Source organism: Mercenaria mercenaria, chromosome 2 (assembly GCF_021730395.1).
Source record: "Mercenaria mercenaria strain notata chromosome 2, MADL_Memer_1, whole genome shotgun sequence".
NCBI lineage: Eukaryota > Metazoa > Mollusca > Bivalvia > Venerida > Veneridae > Mercenaria > Mercenaria mercenaria.
The window spans coordinates 117,321,298-117,337,605 of record NC_069362.1 but is presented as its reverse complement, the minus strand read 5'-3'; the positions used below and the strand labels follow the sequence as shown (position 1 = coordinate 117,337,605).

Sequence of the window (16,308 nt, the reverse complement as noted above, 5' to 3'; positions counted from 1 at the left end):
TAAAAATGACCCGATTACTGATCAAAATTTAAGACTGATCAGTTCTCAACAACTTTTTGATCAAAATTTAATGTTGAAATGTTGGCAGGGTCAATTCTAAACGTTAAAAAATGACCCATTGGATCAATTTTCAACGGGGTCAAAATTTAATGTTACACCGGTTAAAATGATTATTTAGAAGGAGAATGCGGAAGTAAATTTTCGTTTCCCATTTGAGATAAATACTCAAGTGTAGAAAGGATATTACAGAGTGATTTGAATTATGTAAAACAATATAATAAGAACAATACATGATATATTTATCGTCGACTTTGTGATAGAATCGTGTTTGTGATTTGTACTTTGCACAACAAACATGTCCGACGAGGTAAGCGGGAAGAAACAACAAAGTGTTTTACCCAGGGAAGGTACTTCGCGTGGAAAAGCTATCAGTAGCTCTCATATGTCAGTATATAAAAGTTCTGAAGAAGAATCTGTACGCACAAAAGGCTCAAAAGTGTCATCTGTCTACAAAAGTTCTGAGGAATATTTCGAGTACACCTGTGATCCCTGCAAAACTGTCGGAGATCATGCCGAGGCTCAGGGATTTTGTACTAATTGTGAAGAATACCTCTGTAGCACCTGCTTTCGGAGTCATTCTAGAAGCAAGTTATCAAAACATCACGTTCTGTTGGATAAGGACTCTATGCCAAAAAAGACAGTTAAACAGTGCGATCCGTATAAATCAGTAGGGGACTCGATAGAGGGAGTTGTTTATTGTAAGGATTGTAACGAATATTTGTGTGATAGTTGTTACAAGAGCCATACGAGAAGTAAATTGTCGAGGCACCATATAATGGTAGACACGGACAAAATATCCGAACAATCCGGCCGTGATGACGAGTTATCATTCGCTAAAATTGATATTAGCAAAATAGCTGTCGTTGACCAGAAGTCTAAAGAGGAGTATAACTACATCAGAGATGTCGATATCAAGGCCGGCGTAGACAAGGAAATCTGTTATATCACGGAAATGACTTTGGTCTCAAACAATAATCTAGTTCTGTGTGATCGTGATAACAAATCACTGAAATTGTTTGATGCTGAAAATAATATCATTAAAGATGTTTTAGTATTAGAAGCAAAGCCACTCGGAATTACAACTATTTCCACAGACCGGATAGCTTTTGTACTACAAAACAAATGCCAGATACCTGTTGTATCAGTAAACGAACGACTATCTGTAATTCGAGCTGTAAAAACAAACGGTATGTGTGTAGATGTGAAGCATGTCAATGGAATGTTTTATGTGTCGTTTAAAGAACCTGTAAAGTTCCAGATTATTCAGCTTACAGGTGAGATATACAAGACAATTAAACCTGATTCTGAAGTTCTAAAACACTGCACTTTTCCAAGACACATTGCAGTTAGTCCAGACGAGAGTCTGATCTATGTGTCGGACTGGAAATCTAACAAAGTAGTGTGCATTAACAGGCATGGGTATATGATATCTATGTATCAAGGTGAGCTGGATTGCCCGAGCGTTATTACAATTTCTTCGTCCGGATCAGTCTATCTGTGTAACCGAAATAAGCACAACGTGAACTTGATGACGCCTGATCTTAAACAATCCACCGTGATACTAGGAGCAGAAGATGGATTAAAATTCCCCGTAGCCTTGTGTTTCAATGAAGCCAAACACCATTTATATATCAGTAGTGGAAGTGATAATGCCAGCTTTGGAAATTGTATGAAAGTGTATGGATCGGAATAAATGGAACACTTGACTGTTAAATAAGCACTTACGGTGAATACGCATGAAATTAATAAGGATTGTTATGTGACTAAATCCACCAAATATTTGTCGGTTTTGTGTGGTTTCTGTTTTTAGCTCACCTGAGCAATGCTCAGGTGAGTTTTTCTGATCGCTCGATGTCCGGCGTCCGTCGTCCGTCGTCTGTCAACATTTAGCTTGTGTATGCGATAGAGGCTGTGTTTTTCAATTAATCTTCATGAATATTGGCCAGAATGATAAACTTGATGAAATCTAGGCCGAGTTCGAAAATGGGTCATCTCGGGTCAAAAACTAGGTCACATCAAAGAAAAACCTTGTGTATGCGATAGAGGCTGTATTTTTCAATTATTCTTCATGAGTATTGGTCAGAATGATAATCTTAATGAAATCTAGGCCGAGTTCGAAAATGGGTCATCTCGGGTCAAAAACTAGGTCACTAGGTCAAATCAAAGAAAAATCTTACGTATGCAATAGAGGCTGTATTTTTCAATTGATCTTCATGAATATTGGTCAGAATGATTACCTTGATAAAATCTAGGCCGAGTTCGAAAATGGATCATCTGGGGTCAAAAACTAGGTCACTAGGTCAAATCAAGCAAAAACCTTGTGTATGCGATAGAGGCTGTATTTTTCAATTGATCTTCATGAATTTTGGTTATAATGATTACCTTGATGAATTTTAGACCAAGTTCGAAAATGGGTCATATGGGGTCAAAAACTAGGTCATTAGGTCAAATCAAAGAAAAACCTTGTGTATGCAATAGAGGCTGTATTTTTCAACTGATCTTCATGAAATTTAGCCAGAATGATAACCTTGATAAAATCTAGGCCGGTTTCGAAAATGAGTCATCTGGGGTCAAAAACTAGGTCACTAGGTCAAATCAAAGAAAAACATTGTGTATGCAATAGAGGCTGTATTTTTCAATTGATCTTCATGAAATTTAGTCAGAGTGATTGTCTTGATGAAATCTAGGTCGAGTTTGAATATGGGTTATCTGAGGTCAAAAACTATGTCACTATGTCAAATTAAAGAAAAATCTTGTGTATGCAATAGAGACTGTTTTTTTCAATTGACTTTTATGAAATTTGGTCAGGATGATTGCCTTAATGAAATCTAGGTCGAATCTAAATATGGGTCATCTGAGGTCAAAAACAGGTCTTTTGGTCAAATCAAAGAAAAAACTTGTGTATGTGATAGAGGCTGTATTTTTCAATTGATCTTCATGAATTTTGGTCAGAATGATTGCCTTGATAAAATCTAAGTCGAGTTTGAACATGGGTAATCTAGGGTCAAAAACTAGGTCATATCTAAGAAAATGCTTGTTTTATCGCAAGAGATCAATTTTTTTGTTCAATCTTAATGAAAATTGGTCAGAATATTTGTTTCCATGAAATCACAAGGTCAAACATGTTTTACACTGTTATGGTGTGTTTCTTAGGTGAGCGACCTAGGGCCATCTTGGCCCTCTTGTTTATATTTCCGCTATGACGTCTGATGCTAGATGTCATTTATGTGACATACACTGATATTTTTGCACGATAACGCAGTGTCAGTCTTCTTTAGTTAAAGGAAAACAAATTGGGTCGTGCAACGAAATCACTGTTTTTACGTCAGAATTAGGGTGACTTTGGCCAAGAAAGTCCACTATTTCTAGGGGTAACCCGGACTCAATTTTTAACAAGACATGTTATATACCAAAATGTTCGTAAACGTTTGTAGATTCTGAAAGTGCGGCATAAATTGGCATAAATGGTGGCGAGCTGAGAAATCAAAGATGACGTCCAAGATGGCTGCCATAAAATGAAAAAGTTGCTTTTTTTAAAAAATAAGGTTTTCTTCATCTATTTTTGATGAAATAACCTGCTGGCATGCTTTGTTTTGTATAATTATTGCTACACACCTTTTATTAATTGTAAAACATTTAAATTGTTACATTTAAAGGTAAGAAATATGCCAAAAGATCAAATTCCTGCTAAAAATACAAATTTTACTAATCATTATCACTGATTTGTAGTTTTGAACATTAGAACTTATAAATCATTTTGAAAGAATTCAAAGAATGGCACAAAAATATTCATATATAGAGAAAGACACTTATTGATGTTTTACAGTAACTGTTGTTAAAGGTACTCATACTAATGTGACTTTACATGCACATTACAAGCAAGTAAACCGAAAAATACTTGAAGAAGTTGATACATGTGTATGATCTTTCTCCTCAAGTTATAAAGGTACGAAAAACAAATTTTGTGGTCAGTTTCTAGTTCTAATTTAGTTTATACTAATTTATTTTAGCTTGATTGTGATGGCAAAACCAGTACTGGTGTCATATGGGGCTCGAACCCACAACCGGTTACATAGCTACATATTTGGTTCATATTTTGTTATCATATTGTATTTGCCTTTTAGTATTTCATTGCCTGTGATTATTGCATGGTTCAGTGTCCAGTCAAAATCAATATAAATACATTTTTGCTTCAGTTGTTGCCAAATTTCTCTTCTTATGCATTTATGATATATATTTTTATAGGCAAGCTTTACACTATCTAGAACAGACTGGCCAGAGACGTTTGATGTTGGTCTTCACATACTCTTCAATTGTAGCCAGAAGGATGATTTTGATTGTGACCGTTTTTTTTTTTTTTTTTTTTTTTTTTTTTTTGGAAAAATATTGATGTTGTAGGTAGAAGACACTGTACAATGTTCTAAAATTGTAGCTTGAAGACCAGTCTCAGAATACAATACAGTTCATTGGTCACTTTCAAATTTGTGCTCAGAAACAGCCAATCAGATGCTGGAGATTTGAGACTGATTTCCAATCTCACATTTACAATTTTGGACTGCATGGATGTTCAAAAATAAATTTTCTTTATTTTGTATCTGATATGGCAGTTGCATGATGTCATTCCCTTATTGTCATTCTAATACTGTTTCAAACTAAATACAAGTTTTCACTCAGCAAATTTCATTGTGTTATTTTTTTTGTTTTTTTTGTTTTATAAGTAAAAATGATTTTATATGTCTTTGAAAGAGGGGGACAAATAATTTATGACATGGATTGTGTATCTGGCTGTATGAGACGTGTACCATATTTGGTGTATTAAACAATGGCTGTGTGTACTTGTCCAAATATAAGCTCCAGCTAGGGCAGCTGGTTACATATGAAAAAATATAAATACAATGTAATTGACAAATACATCATCCATCTAGGACGATATTCAACTCTTTTAACTGTCCTTAATTTCAAAATTATAGCAACTGCAAAATTTACCGACATTCATAAGTGATCATATTGTTTGTTCGAATTCAAGTCGCCACCGGTAACCCATATGGGCGACTCCTCCAGAAGACTGTTAGTAAAGTTAGTGGGAGGATAGTGCAACATACAGAAGACGTTCCAATTCCAGGAGCTTCCCCGGTTTATTTAGCGTGCCAAGTAACGGGACTCTTATCCATATGTTTAGTTATTGCACCATAGTCCTTATTTCGCCTGCAATTAAACTGAACTAGGCAATGATGCATGTTATCTCCTATGAAATATATATATGTAGAAGTTTAGCATTACGTCATACGAAAATGCAAGCTTTGCAAAGAGAAGTCTGTTTGGGTTGTAATAATAAATGTGAATCCTACGCTGAATTACAATGTTCAACTCTGGATGTGCCGTACATCACAGTCTTACCCTGGATGACAAGGTTCAACTCTGGATGTGCCGTACATCACAGTCTTACCCTGGATGACAAGGTTCAACTCTGGATGTGCCGTACATCACAGTCTTACCCTGGATGACAAGGTTCAACTCTGGATGTGCCGTACATCACAGTCTTACCCTGAATTACAATGTTCAACTCTGGATGTGCCGTACATCACAGTCTTACCCTGGATGACAAGGTTCAACTCTGGATGTGCCGCACATCACAGTCTCATCCTGAAGGACAAGGTTCAACTCTGGATGTGCCACACATCACAGTCTCATCCTGAAGGACAAAGTTCAACTCTGGATGTGCCACACATCACAGTCTCATCCTGAAGGACAAGGTTCAACTCTGGATGTGCCACACATCACAGTCTCATCCTGAAGGACAAAGTTCAACTCTGGATGTGCCACACATCACAGTCTCATCCTGAAGGACAAGGTTCAACTCTGGATGTGCCACACATCACAGTCTCATCCTGAAGGACAAAGTTCAACTCTGGATGTGCCGTACATCACAGTCTTACCCTGAATTACAATGTTCAACTCTGGATGTGCCGTACATCACAGTCTTACCCTGGATGACAAGGTTCAACTCTGGATGTGCCGCACATCACAGTCTCATCCTGAAGGACAAGGTTCAACTCTGGATGTGCCACACATCACAGTCTCATCCTGAAGGACAAAGTTCAACTCTGGATGTGCCACACATCACAGTCTCATCCTGAAGGACAAGGTTCAACTCTGGATGTGCCACACATCACAGTCTCATCCTGAAGGACAAGGTTCAACTCTGGATGTGCCGTACATCAGAGTCTTACCATGAACGACAATGTTCAACTCTGGTTGTGCCGTACATCACAGTCTCATCCTGAATGACAAGGCTCAACTCTTGATGTGCAGTACATCACAGTCTTACCCTGAATGACAATGTTCAACTCTGGATGTGCCGTACATCACAGTCTTACTCTGAATGACAAGGGTCAACTGTTGATGTGCCGCACATCACAGTCTTAACCTGGATGACAATGTTCAACTCTTGATGTGCCGTACATCACAGTCGTATCCTGAATGACAATGTTCAACTCTTGATGTGTCGCACATCACAGTCTTACCCGGCATGAAAATGTTCAACTCTTGATGTACCATACATCATAGTCTTACCCTGAATGACAATGTTCAACTCTGGATGTGCCGTACATCACAGTCTTACCCTGGATGACAAGGTTCAACTCTGGATGTGCCGTACATCGCAGTCTCACCCTGAATGACAAGGTTCAACTCTAAATGTGCCGTACATCACAGTCTTACCCTGAATGACATTGTTCAACTCTGGATGTGCCGTACATCACAGTCTTACCCGGCATGAAAAGGTTCAACTCTAAATGTGCCGTACATCACAGTCTTACCCTGAATGACAATGTTCAACTCTGGATGTGCCGTACATCACAGTCTTACCCTGAATGACAATGTTCAACTCTAAATGTGACGTACATCACAGTCTTACCCTGAATGACAATGTTCAACTCTGGATGTGCCGTACATCACAGCCTTACCCTGCATGAAAAGGTTCAGCTCTTGATGTACCATACATCATAGTCTTACCCTGAATGACAATGTTCAACTCTGGATGTGCCGTACATCACAGTCTTACCCTGGATGACAAGGTTCAACTCCGGATGTGCCGTACATCACAGTCTTACCCTGAATGACAATGTTCAACTCTGGATGTGCCGTACGTCACAGTCTTACCCTGAATTACAATGTTCAACTCTGGATGTGTCGTATATTGCAGTCTCACCCTGAATGACAAGGTTCAACTCTGGATGTGCCGTACATCACAGTCTCACCCTAGATGACAAGGTTCAACTCTAAGTGCCGTACATCACAGTCTCTGCCTGAATGAAAGGTTCAACTCCGGATGTGCCGTGCATCATAGTCTCACCCGGGAGACAATGTTCAACTCCGGATGTTCCGTGCGTCACAGTCTCACCCTGGATGCTAATGTTCAACTCTGGATGTGCCGTATATCTCAGTCTCACACTAGATGACAAGGTTCAACTCTAGATGTGCCGTACATCACAGCCTCACCCTGGATGACAAGGTGCAACTCTGGATGTGCCGTACATCGCAATCTCACCATGAATGACAAGGTTCACATCTGAATGTGCCATACATTGCAGTCTCACCCTGGATGACAATGTTCAACTCTGGATGTGTCATACACTGCAGTCTCATCCTGAATGACATGGTTCAACTCTGGATGTGCCGTACATTGCAGTCTCACCCTGGATGACAAGTTCAGCTCTGGATGTGCCGTACATTGCAGTCTCACCCTGGATGACAAGGTTCAACTCTGGGCGTGCCGTACGTCACAGTCAGTAATAATGCCACCGATGGTACTGTACTGTAGCATTTCATTCAAAAACCCTTAAAGTTCTACATTCTATTTTCTTTGGCAGGTAATATACATCTCAATCCATGATTGAAAATAACAGGGGGTGGGGGAGAGATTATGGTATAAAGTATTAGTCCACAAAGGGCAAACGTCACACAGATCAGTCAAGGGATAACATAGTCACATCGGCCAGTGAAAGACGGTTATTGATAAACAAACGGTCGACTTCGTCTCAGACATGAAACTGTTGAAAATATGCACAGTGACATGTCCGGCACTTGATGGTGATGACGTATATAAAGTGTCATGTAGCAATATTTCAAAAGCTACGATGAAGATAGGTTTATTTGTTCACTTGCTGCCTGGTCCGATACCTGCCAGACACTAAAAAAATACAGTTTTAGAAGTATAAGAAACAGTCCAAAGAAATTATATGAATTTTTCACGTGACAGATTTGCAGCTTTCTGACTGATATGATATCCATTATTCTCGCAGAACTTGAGGCATTATAACTAAATTCTAAACGACTGAAAAAGTATTTTAGCAAAAATAAATATATCGGGTTTTCGACGCCGGCCGATAAATGGCTGTTTTCACTTATTTTAGTCATTATAAATAAATCGTTGGCCTCGAAAGCATTGAATTTTAAGACATATCCAATCCAAATATTGAGAATACTGTACATGTATTTTAATGTCCAGATGTTAAGTTGAAGATAGTTTATCCTAAATTATTAATACGGGCTGCACAGTCAGACAAAGTCTAAAAATTACCTTGCATAGGTTGTTACATACATACATACATACATACATACATACACAAACATACATACGGTTAAAACATGAAATCCAAATGTTCAATTGTGAAAAGAGAAATTTTCAATGGCGTAAACTTTTTACATGTAGATTTAAATGTTTAGTTTCTTTGAAAGTCGCACTGGAACAATTTAAGGTATAATGAGCCGCACCATGAGAAAACCAACATAGTGCATTTGCGACCAGCATGGATCCAAACCAGCCTGCACATCCGCACAGCCTGGTCAGGATCCATGCCGTTCGCTAACGGTTTCTCTAATTGCAATAGGCTTTGAAAGCGAACAACATGGATCCTGACTAGACTGCGCGGATGCGCAGTCTTGTCTGAATCCATGTTGGTCGCAAATGTACTATGTTGATTTTCTCATGGTGCGACTCAAATGTCAACTTTCCTGATTTTACTGGTGATGGAAGACCCAATACTACATTTGTAATTTAATGCGGCAACATACAATTTTGATATTTTCCAACAATAAAGTTTACAACCTTAAGTCAGCTGATAGTTACTTTCAAGACATTCGGCATCTTTATATTTTGAAGTGTCGAAAAATTAAAGAACATAAAGTTTGTTATTTCGACGTAAGACATTTCGTCATAGTCGAAATTACGTAATTGACGCTGGCGTCATAACGTCGCGGTTAACAGGGACAACGACGTCAATACACGAAACATGAACGCAGCTGTTAGCACGGACATCTTTCTAGATATGATCAAGTAAGTTTTTACCATGTATATTTTTGTTCAGACACCGTTTCCAGTTTCCTGTTATTTCAATAACTTTGAAAAAAAAAAAACAAAAAAAAAAACAGAGTGATATGCGAAAAATATAACTTTTTATGTGTTAAAGTTATTTTTAAAGTAAACCCTGGGAGAAAAAAATGCCACGTGCCTCACTGGGGCTCGAACCCCAGTCCCCCAGTCCTTGTGATCCGTAGGCGGATATTCTAACGACGTCGCTAATGGATTAATCCAACTGCAAGGCTGTTGGAACTGGCCTACAAAGCTACTATCACTACATTTTAAAGGAATTGCTCCATGCATTTTAATCAAAATTATTGCATTCATTCAGCACGTATCTAACTTTTGAAATATCAAAAAAAAAAACATAATGATAAGTCACATTTGCTGATATTGCTAAAAACACCGGAAATATGGAAATTTCGAATTTCAAATACGACAACTACTTTTGACATTGCATTCTGTACTTGGTATGTTCTGAATTAATCTTTTTGAAACCGATGACGTTTAATATTGTATATATGAGCCGTGCCATGAGAAAATCAACATAGTGGCTTTGCGACCAGCATGGATCCAGACCAGTCTGCGCATCTGCGCAGTCTGGTCAGGATCCATGCTGTTCGCTTTCAAAGCCTATTGCAATTAGAGAAACCGTTAGCGAACAGCATGGATCCTCACCAGACTGCGCGGATGCGCAGGCTGGTCTGGATCCATGCTTGTCGCATAGCCACTGTGTTGGTTTTCTCGTGGCGCGGCTCATATAACCGTACAAATCATCTGCAACAGTAATAGGCGCATTGTATGTGTTTTATTCTTGAATACTTTTAAAATAGTGGAACTACATGATTGTCAAATGTTGACAACTTCTTTCCTTAGTGATAAATTAGACAATTCGTTTTATCTTCATTCTAAAGTTGATCATTTAAATTATAGGCTAAATTCAAAGAAAAGAAAACGTACATCTAGCTGTGAAGCAGACGGCCTTCCTACTGCAAAGCGTCCACGGATGATGTCCTGGGCATCAAAAAGACTCGAGCAAAAGTCTTGGGAATGGCGCGAAAGAAGAAGGAAAATTGCTTTAGGTAACTGTCAGGTTAATAAAATGTAAAGTAAATATGTCAAACATGAAGGTATGTTAAACGCAATATTTCAAAGTCTTTGTTACAATGTAACATAGTATGATTTTTTTTCTAACAAAGAAACTTACGGCCTATGATCAGTCTTACATAATGATATTGTAATACCTAAATATCGCACAAATTACATGAAAAGTCATTTGTCTATACTAGTGCTAAAAGTATGGAATATAATTCCACAGAATATCCATTGTGTGGATTCACTTCCTTCATTCAAAAACAAAATTAAAAGATATATCAGGATCTGAATAAGCTGCTATTTCTTTATCTTGTGCGTGTGTGCGCGCGTGTGTGCGCGCGTGTGTGGGTGACAGTTTGTTTGAGTGGTTTGTTTTCGTGAATTGGTCAAAAATAGATTATTTTTCAAAATCAAATGGAATGTTTGTCAAGACTGAATATGTTTTAATGAATATTACTCAAATTGGCATTTCCCCCTTTTTTCATTAACCAATTTTTATCTACTTTTATGTTGAACTGTTGTATTTCCTTTTTTAACAGAAGGCCACATTGAAACTTAAAGACTTGAAATATGTTCTTGAACTGTTCATTTTTATTTAAGGTTTCACGTTTATTTTTAAAGGTAACCTATCAACTTCCTTCCTTAAACAAAACCATTTACCCAAAGTCCTGATAAACTTTATCATCTCGGCCATTTCGTAATTTATATGTAAAATATAATGTCCCGTGTATATTGACAAACATTCTGTTAGTTTCAGTTTGATAACACATTTTCTTACTCTTTATTCAGAAATATGTGGTGCGATTTTTTCCGCTTTTTTTTGTTCCAGGTATAGTACTTTACTGGGAAGCTCAGATGCGAGATATCGGCAGAATGGCACGCAAGAGAGCAGGCAGTGAGATGTATGCCGACTATGTAGGCATGGGGAAATCTAAATACATGAAGCTGCTTCAAGAAATACCATCACAGCCATCATCATCACCAGTCTCGTCAGCAACAATACAAGCAGTTCTAAAAGCAACAGAAACAAAAGCAAGAGTACAAGAAGCTGGCATAAAAGAAGTATCACCCCCTGAACAGAAACGAAGATTGATTAAAAGGTTGTCGGACAATGGTGAAGCAGAGGAAGCTCCACAGGACAAGGTCACTCCTGCTCCTCGCAGAAACGGATGGCGTAGAAAAGGAGAGAAGAGAAGCTGACTTGTTTTTACTAAGAATCTGTGTTGTTGTTTTTTTTTAATTTTGAGGTTGCCAAGTAACAATAAGTAATAGAACACACTTCTCAAAGCATCTATTTCTTTTGTTTGTTTTTCCCCAAAACAAGTATGCCCACGGGCAGAATGTCGAGCCCGCCAGTTGTCAAGTGTGACCTTGACCTTAGCTCTTGGGACCTGGTTCTTGCGCATGGCACTCCGTCTCATAATGGTGAACTATCATGCCAAGTAACATCAAAATCCCATCATGCATGAAGAAGAAATGCTTCGGACAAACTTCAATTTGACTTTTGACTTCCAACTGTGACCTTGACCTTCGAGATAGGAACATGGGATTTGCGCATGACACTCATTCTCATTGAACTAAACATTCATGCCAAATATAAACAAGATTGATCCATGCATGTTAAAGTTATGGTCCGGACAAAATCGGACGGACGCACGCATGGACGTTCATACACCGACCCGCCAAAAGTGACGATTATATCGAGCTCACCGCAAGCGAGCTCGACAAAAATGTTAATTCCTTCTATGCGTGCACTGGACTGAAACTTTACATAAATCTGGGATCATAATGAAATTATACAGATCGTATCAAGTTAATTGTTTTATTCTGACAACATTATTTCCTCTTCTGGATCTGAAATTTGACTACTGAACTTAGAAAATGCCAAAACATGTTTTTCCCCTTCAGATGGCTCTCAAACCAATTCAGGTATTTCACAACCTTTGGGCTCATACAGCAAGTTAATACAAGATGTCCCATAATTCTGACTTTTTATTCCAAATTCTCTCCCTTTCTAATTGTACTAAATTGTTCACATGTTTAATATTCATAACTTTTAACATGTCCAAAACATTGCGGAATGATACTTATTTCACTTGGGTATTGATTACATTTAATTGGGTATTGATTACAATTTACTCGGACTTTATCATAGACTTCCTGTGTAAAATCTCAAACTTATAACTAAAATATAGGTATTAAATCGATATAATATTTCAATGAAACTTCAAAGTTTTGTTGTTTGTAGCATCATCTGGGGCATGTGCAATGAAAAATCTTAATTTGATTTCTAAGATAGTGTGATATTTATTTCTAAAGTCACTATATGTGGAGAATGGCATTAAATCCACTGCTGAGAATTTAGTATGACCTTACACAATGATACATGTAAATAAAAGTGACTGGAAGGTACAACTCTGTCCTGAATAATAATTGATTTATCTCAAAATTTCTATTTTTTTTCTGTAGTACATTTTTGTAACTTTACCGAAGGATCTTTAATGTGTCTTTTCATAGCGAAAGAAAAGTTGACATAACAATTCCGAACAAATATGAAATTGTCTCCCATGCATGATAAATACAATGAGTAGTATTCAGAAGAATACCCCTTTTCAAGCAAGGCTTTTATATGGGGTATGACACACACATTTGAGTCGCACCATGGGAAAACCAACATAGTGCATTTGCGACCAGCATGGATCCAGACCAGACTGGTCAGGATCCATGCTGTTCGCTAATTAATTGCAGTAGACTTTGAAAGCGAACAGCTTGGAACCTGACCAGACTGCGCGGATGTGCAGGCTGGTCTGGATCCACGCTGGTTGCAAATGCACTATGTTGGTTTTCTCATGGTGTGGCTCATATAGTGATAGCTCTAGATATCAAAGTAACTGGCAACTTCAACATAGCGTTTCTTTATTTCATACCTAAAATAACTCGTTCACTATAACCACATATGATGATACCAGTATACCGAAATAAATTTGTTCTCTACAGGTAATAGATAAACTAAACATATTTTCATTTAATCAAGTACACCCAAACTTGTTCAGCTCCAATTACTTTCATACCAGAGTGCTAAAACTATCTTGTTCTCTACATGTATTTAGAAATGATCGATATAATTATCGTGCTAGTGTACCATAGTTAACTTGGTCTCTCTCTATTTTAATATGAAAATAACTGACAACTTCTACATATATAAATATGTAACCGACAGGCGCTTCGTGAGTTCATGCCAAAAGTAACTTTTCTCTCAGTGACTGATAATCTCAACTGTGTATGACAATAAACTTGTTTTTACCTTACATGTGTATGTTCTCTGTTAGGATCTACCAAGCTCTGTGCAATATAACCCTAATTTATCTTAAATTTGAAACAAAATCTATACGAAGATCCCGAGGAAGAATAGAATGCAACAAAGCAAAATAATGACAGAATCGGTTTGATCGAGGTAACACCCCCACTCCCCCATCTCTACAACCGACTTCAGCGGAATTCTGTTCCAATAAATTAAAGGGACTCCAAAGGACCAGACAATATAACAACACAAATACATTTGCGTGGCTTTTTTTCAGCTGCCACACGACACTTTAAGACTGCTGTTGTTACGGTTGATAAAATTTATAAGAGAGCCTTTAGAAGCATAGACTGCAACAAAGCAAAATAATAGCAGATTCAGTTTCATTACGTCTGCTCACGAGTGGTATTGAAATATGCAGCACCAATCATGCCACCTAGCCCCTGCTTTAACGGAATTATATTTTTTTACAGCAGCCCAAAGCACTTAAAGACTGCTGTTGTGGTGAATTAAGTCTCTAAGAAGAAACCCCAATGTCAGACTAGTGTACTTTAATAATTTAATATCTTCATTTATCGAAGTAACTGCAAACGTTTTCATATTGAACCTACCAAAAGCTACTTGTTCTCTGTAAGTATGTTACATGCAACAGTCACACACTATTATTTCAACGTACTAAAACTTACCCTCATATCTGTAATTAAGTATCTGGCAACCTCCAAACAAATTGAATATTAGGTTACTGTCTTTCTTAAGTTTATCCACCTCGTCTCCAGATTTATCCCTCTCGGCAAGCCTTGGGATGGAAACCTTTCTCCGACTCGATGGATACACACAAGTTAAGAAAGACAGTAACCCAATATTCTCTACAATGATACTTCAGGCCTAGCGATACACGAGTAGGTTATTTAAACGTACTTCTATTCATAGCTCCAGAAGGCCCCTAAAAGGGTCCAAACACCCTAATTTGAACAAATTTGGGAGAGGACCTAATATTGATCCTCTAGACCAAGTCTGATGAAGATCCCTTGAGCAGTTCATTAGAAGATGTTGTTCAAAGATATTTCTATTTTTAGGTCTTGCGGCCCCAAAAAGGGCTTGGTGCCCCCATTCGAATAAATTTGGGAGAGGAACTAAATGACACTAAAGATCAGTTTTGATGAAGATCCATTGAGGGGTTCATGAGAAGACATCACCAAAGATATTTCTATTTTTAGCTCTACCCATGCAACCCCATTTGAACAAACCTGGGAGAGGATCTTATACAAGAGGGTCATGATGACCCTATATCGCTACTCTGTTGAACTTGGCCTTGGAATCATCAAGATAAACACCCTGACCAAGTTTCATGAAGATAAGGTCATAAATGTGGCCTCTAGGGTATCAACATGCTTTTCCTTCGATTTGACCTGGTGACCTAGTTTTTGACCCCACAGGACCCAGTTTCGGTCTTGCCCTAGAAATCATCAAGATAAACATTCTGCCCAAGTTTGTATCAAATAAAAACATAAATGAAACCTCTATACGGCTGAAAGGGCCAAAATAGAAAATTAACTCTTGAACCCATGATGGAATCTAGCTGGTTTTCAAGATCTTATTGTGTGTAAGTATGGTTAAAATTAAATGTAAAATGTCACTTCTATCATGTTCACAAGGTAAAAATCAACAAATTTTGGCTCTTTTAGGGGTCAATCAGGGGCCATAACTCCGGAACCTATGATTTGGTCTGACGGATTCATCATCAAATCTAAGATCTATTGTTGTTAAAGATATTTTGCAAGTTTGTATCTAATAAAACCACAAATGGAGTCTCTGTATGTCTGCAAAAGCAAAAATAGCAAATGTTGGCCCTTTAAGGGGCCATAACTCTGGAACCCATGACGGGATCTGGGCAGTTTTCGAAAGGAACGGAGATATTATGCCAGTACAAGTTGTGTACAAGTTTTATTAAATCCGATTGCAAAATGTGGTGTCTATTATGTTCACAAGACATAAGGGGGGGCTAAAAAATGCTACATATCAAGTGTGAAGAAGATCTATCAAGGGGTTCATGAGAAAAAGTCATTAAAAGGTTTTCTCTATTTTTCACACTGGCAGCCCCTAACAGGGACAAGCATCCTCACTGAACAAATTTGGGCATGGTCTTATAATGATACTACAGACCAAGTTTGATGCTTGTCCACAGCACTTAATGACAATTTTTTTAAAGGTATTTCTACTTTTAGCTCTAGTGGCCCCTGAAAAGGGCCCAAATACCCCTATTGAACAAATTTGAGAGAGGACCTTATATTGATGCTACAGACCAAGTCTGATAAAGATCCATCCAGCAGTTCATTAGAAATAGCCATTCAAAGATATTTCTATTTTTAGCTCTAGTGGCCCCTTAAAGGGGTCTAGTGGCCCCATCTATTTCTGTGGCCCATGAAAGGGATCTGGTGGCCCTATCTGAACAGATTTGGGAGGGGAATTTAACAATGATGCTTAAGATTAA

The 16,308-nt window shown here is 37.9% G+C and overlaps 2 protein-coding genes across 2 annotated transcripts; both read left to right on the top strand.

Annotated features, from left to right (window-relative positions):
• Positions 1-355: 355 nt before the first annotated feature.
• On the top strand, positions 356-1,753 carry LOC123526710 (uncharacterized). Its single transcript, XM_053528082.1, has one exon. The coding sequence runs from the start codon at positions 356-358 to the stop codon at positions 1,751-1,753; it is 1,398 nt and encodes a 465-aa protein (XP_053384057.1).
• A 7,473-nt stretch (positions 1,754-9,226) lies between these two features.
• LOC128555390 (uncharacterized) lies at positions 9,227-11,773 on the top strand. Its single transcript, XM_053537638.1, has 3 exons — positions 9,227-9,397; positions 10,355-10,503; positions 11,346-11,773. Exons 1-3 carry the CDS (start codon positions 9,354-9,356, stop codon positions 11,714-11,716), a joined length of 564 nt encoding a protein of 187 aa, XP_053393613.1. The 5' UTR covers positions 9,227-9,353; the 3' UTR covers positions 11,717-11,773.
• The last annotated feature ends 4,535 nt before the right edge of the window (positions 11,774-16,308 follow it).

Coding starts and splice junctions, on each gene's coding strand:
- LOC123526710 (XM_053528082.1), top strand. CDS start 356: ATGTCCGACGAGGTAAGCGGGAAGAAACAACAAAGTGTTTTACCCAGG.
- LOC128555390 (XM_053537638.1), top strand. CDS start 9,354: ATGAACGCAGCTGTTAGCACGGACATCTTTCTAGATATGATCAA. Junction 9,398..10,354: donor ATCTTTCTAGATATGATCAA/GTAAGTTTTTAC, acceptor TTTAAATTATAG/GCTAAATTCAAAGAAAAGAA. Junction 10,504..11,345: donor AAGAAGGAAAATTGCTTTAG/GTAACTGTCAGG, acceptor TTTTTGTTCCAG/GTATAGTACTTTACTGGGAA.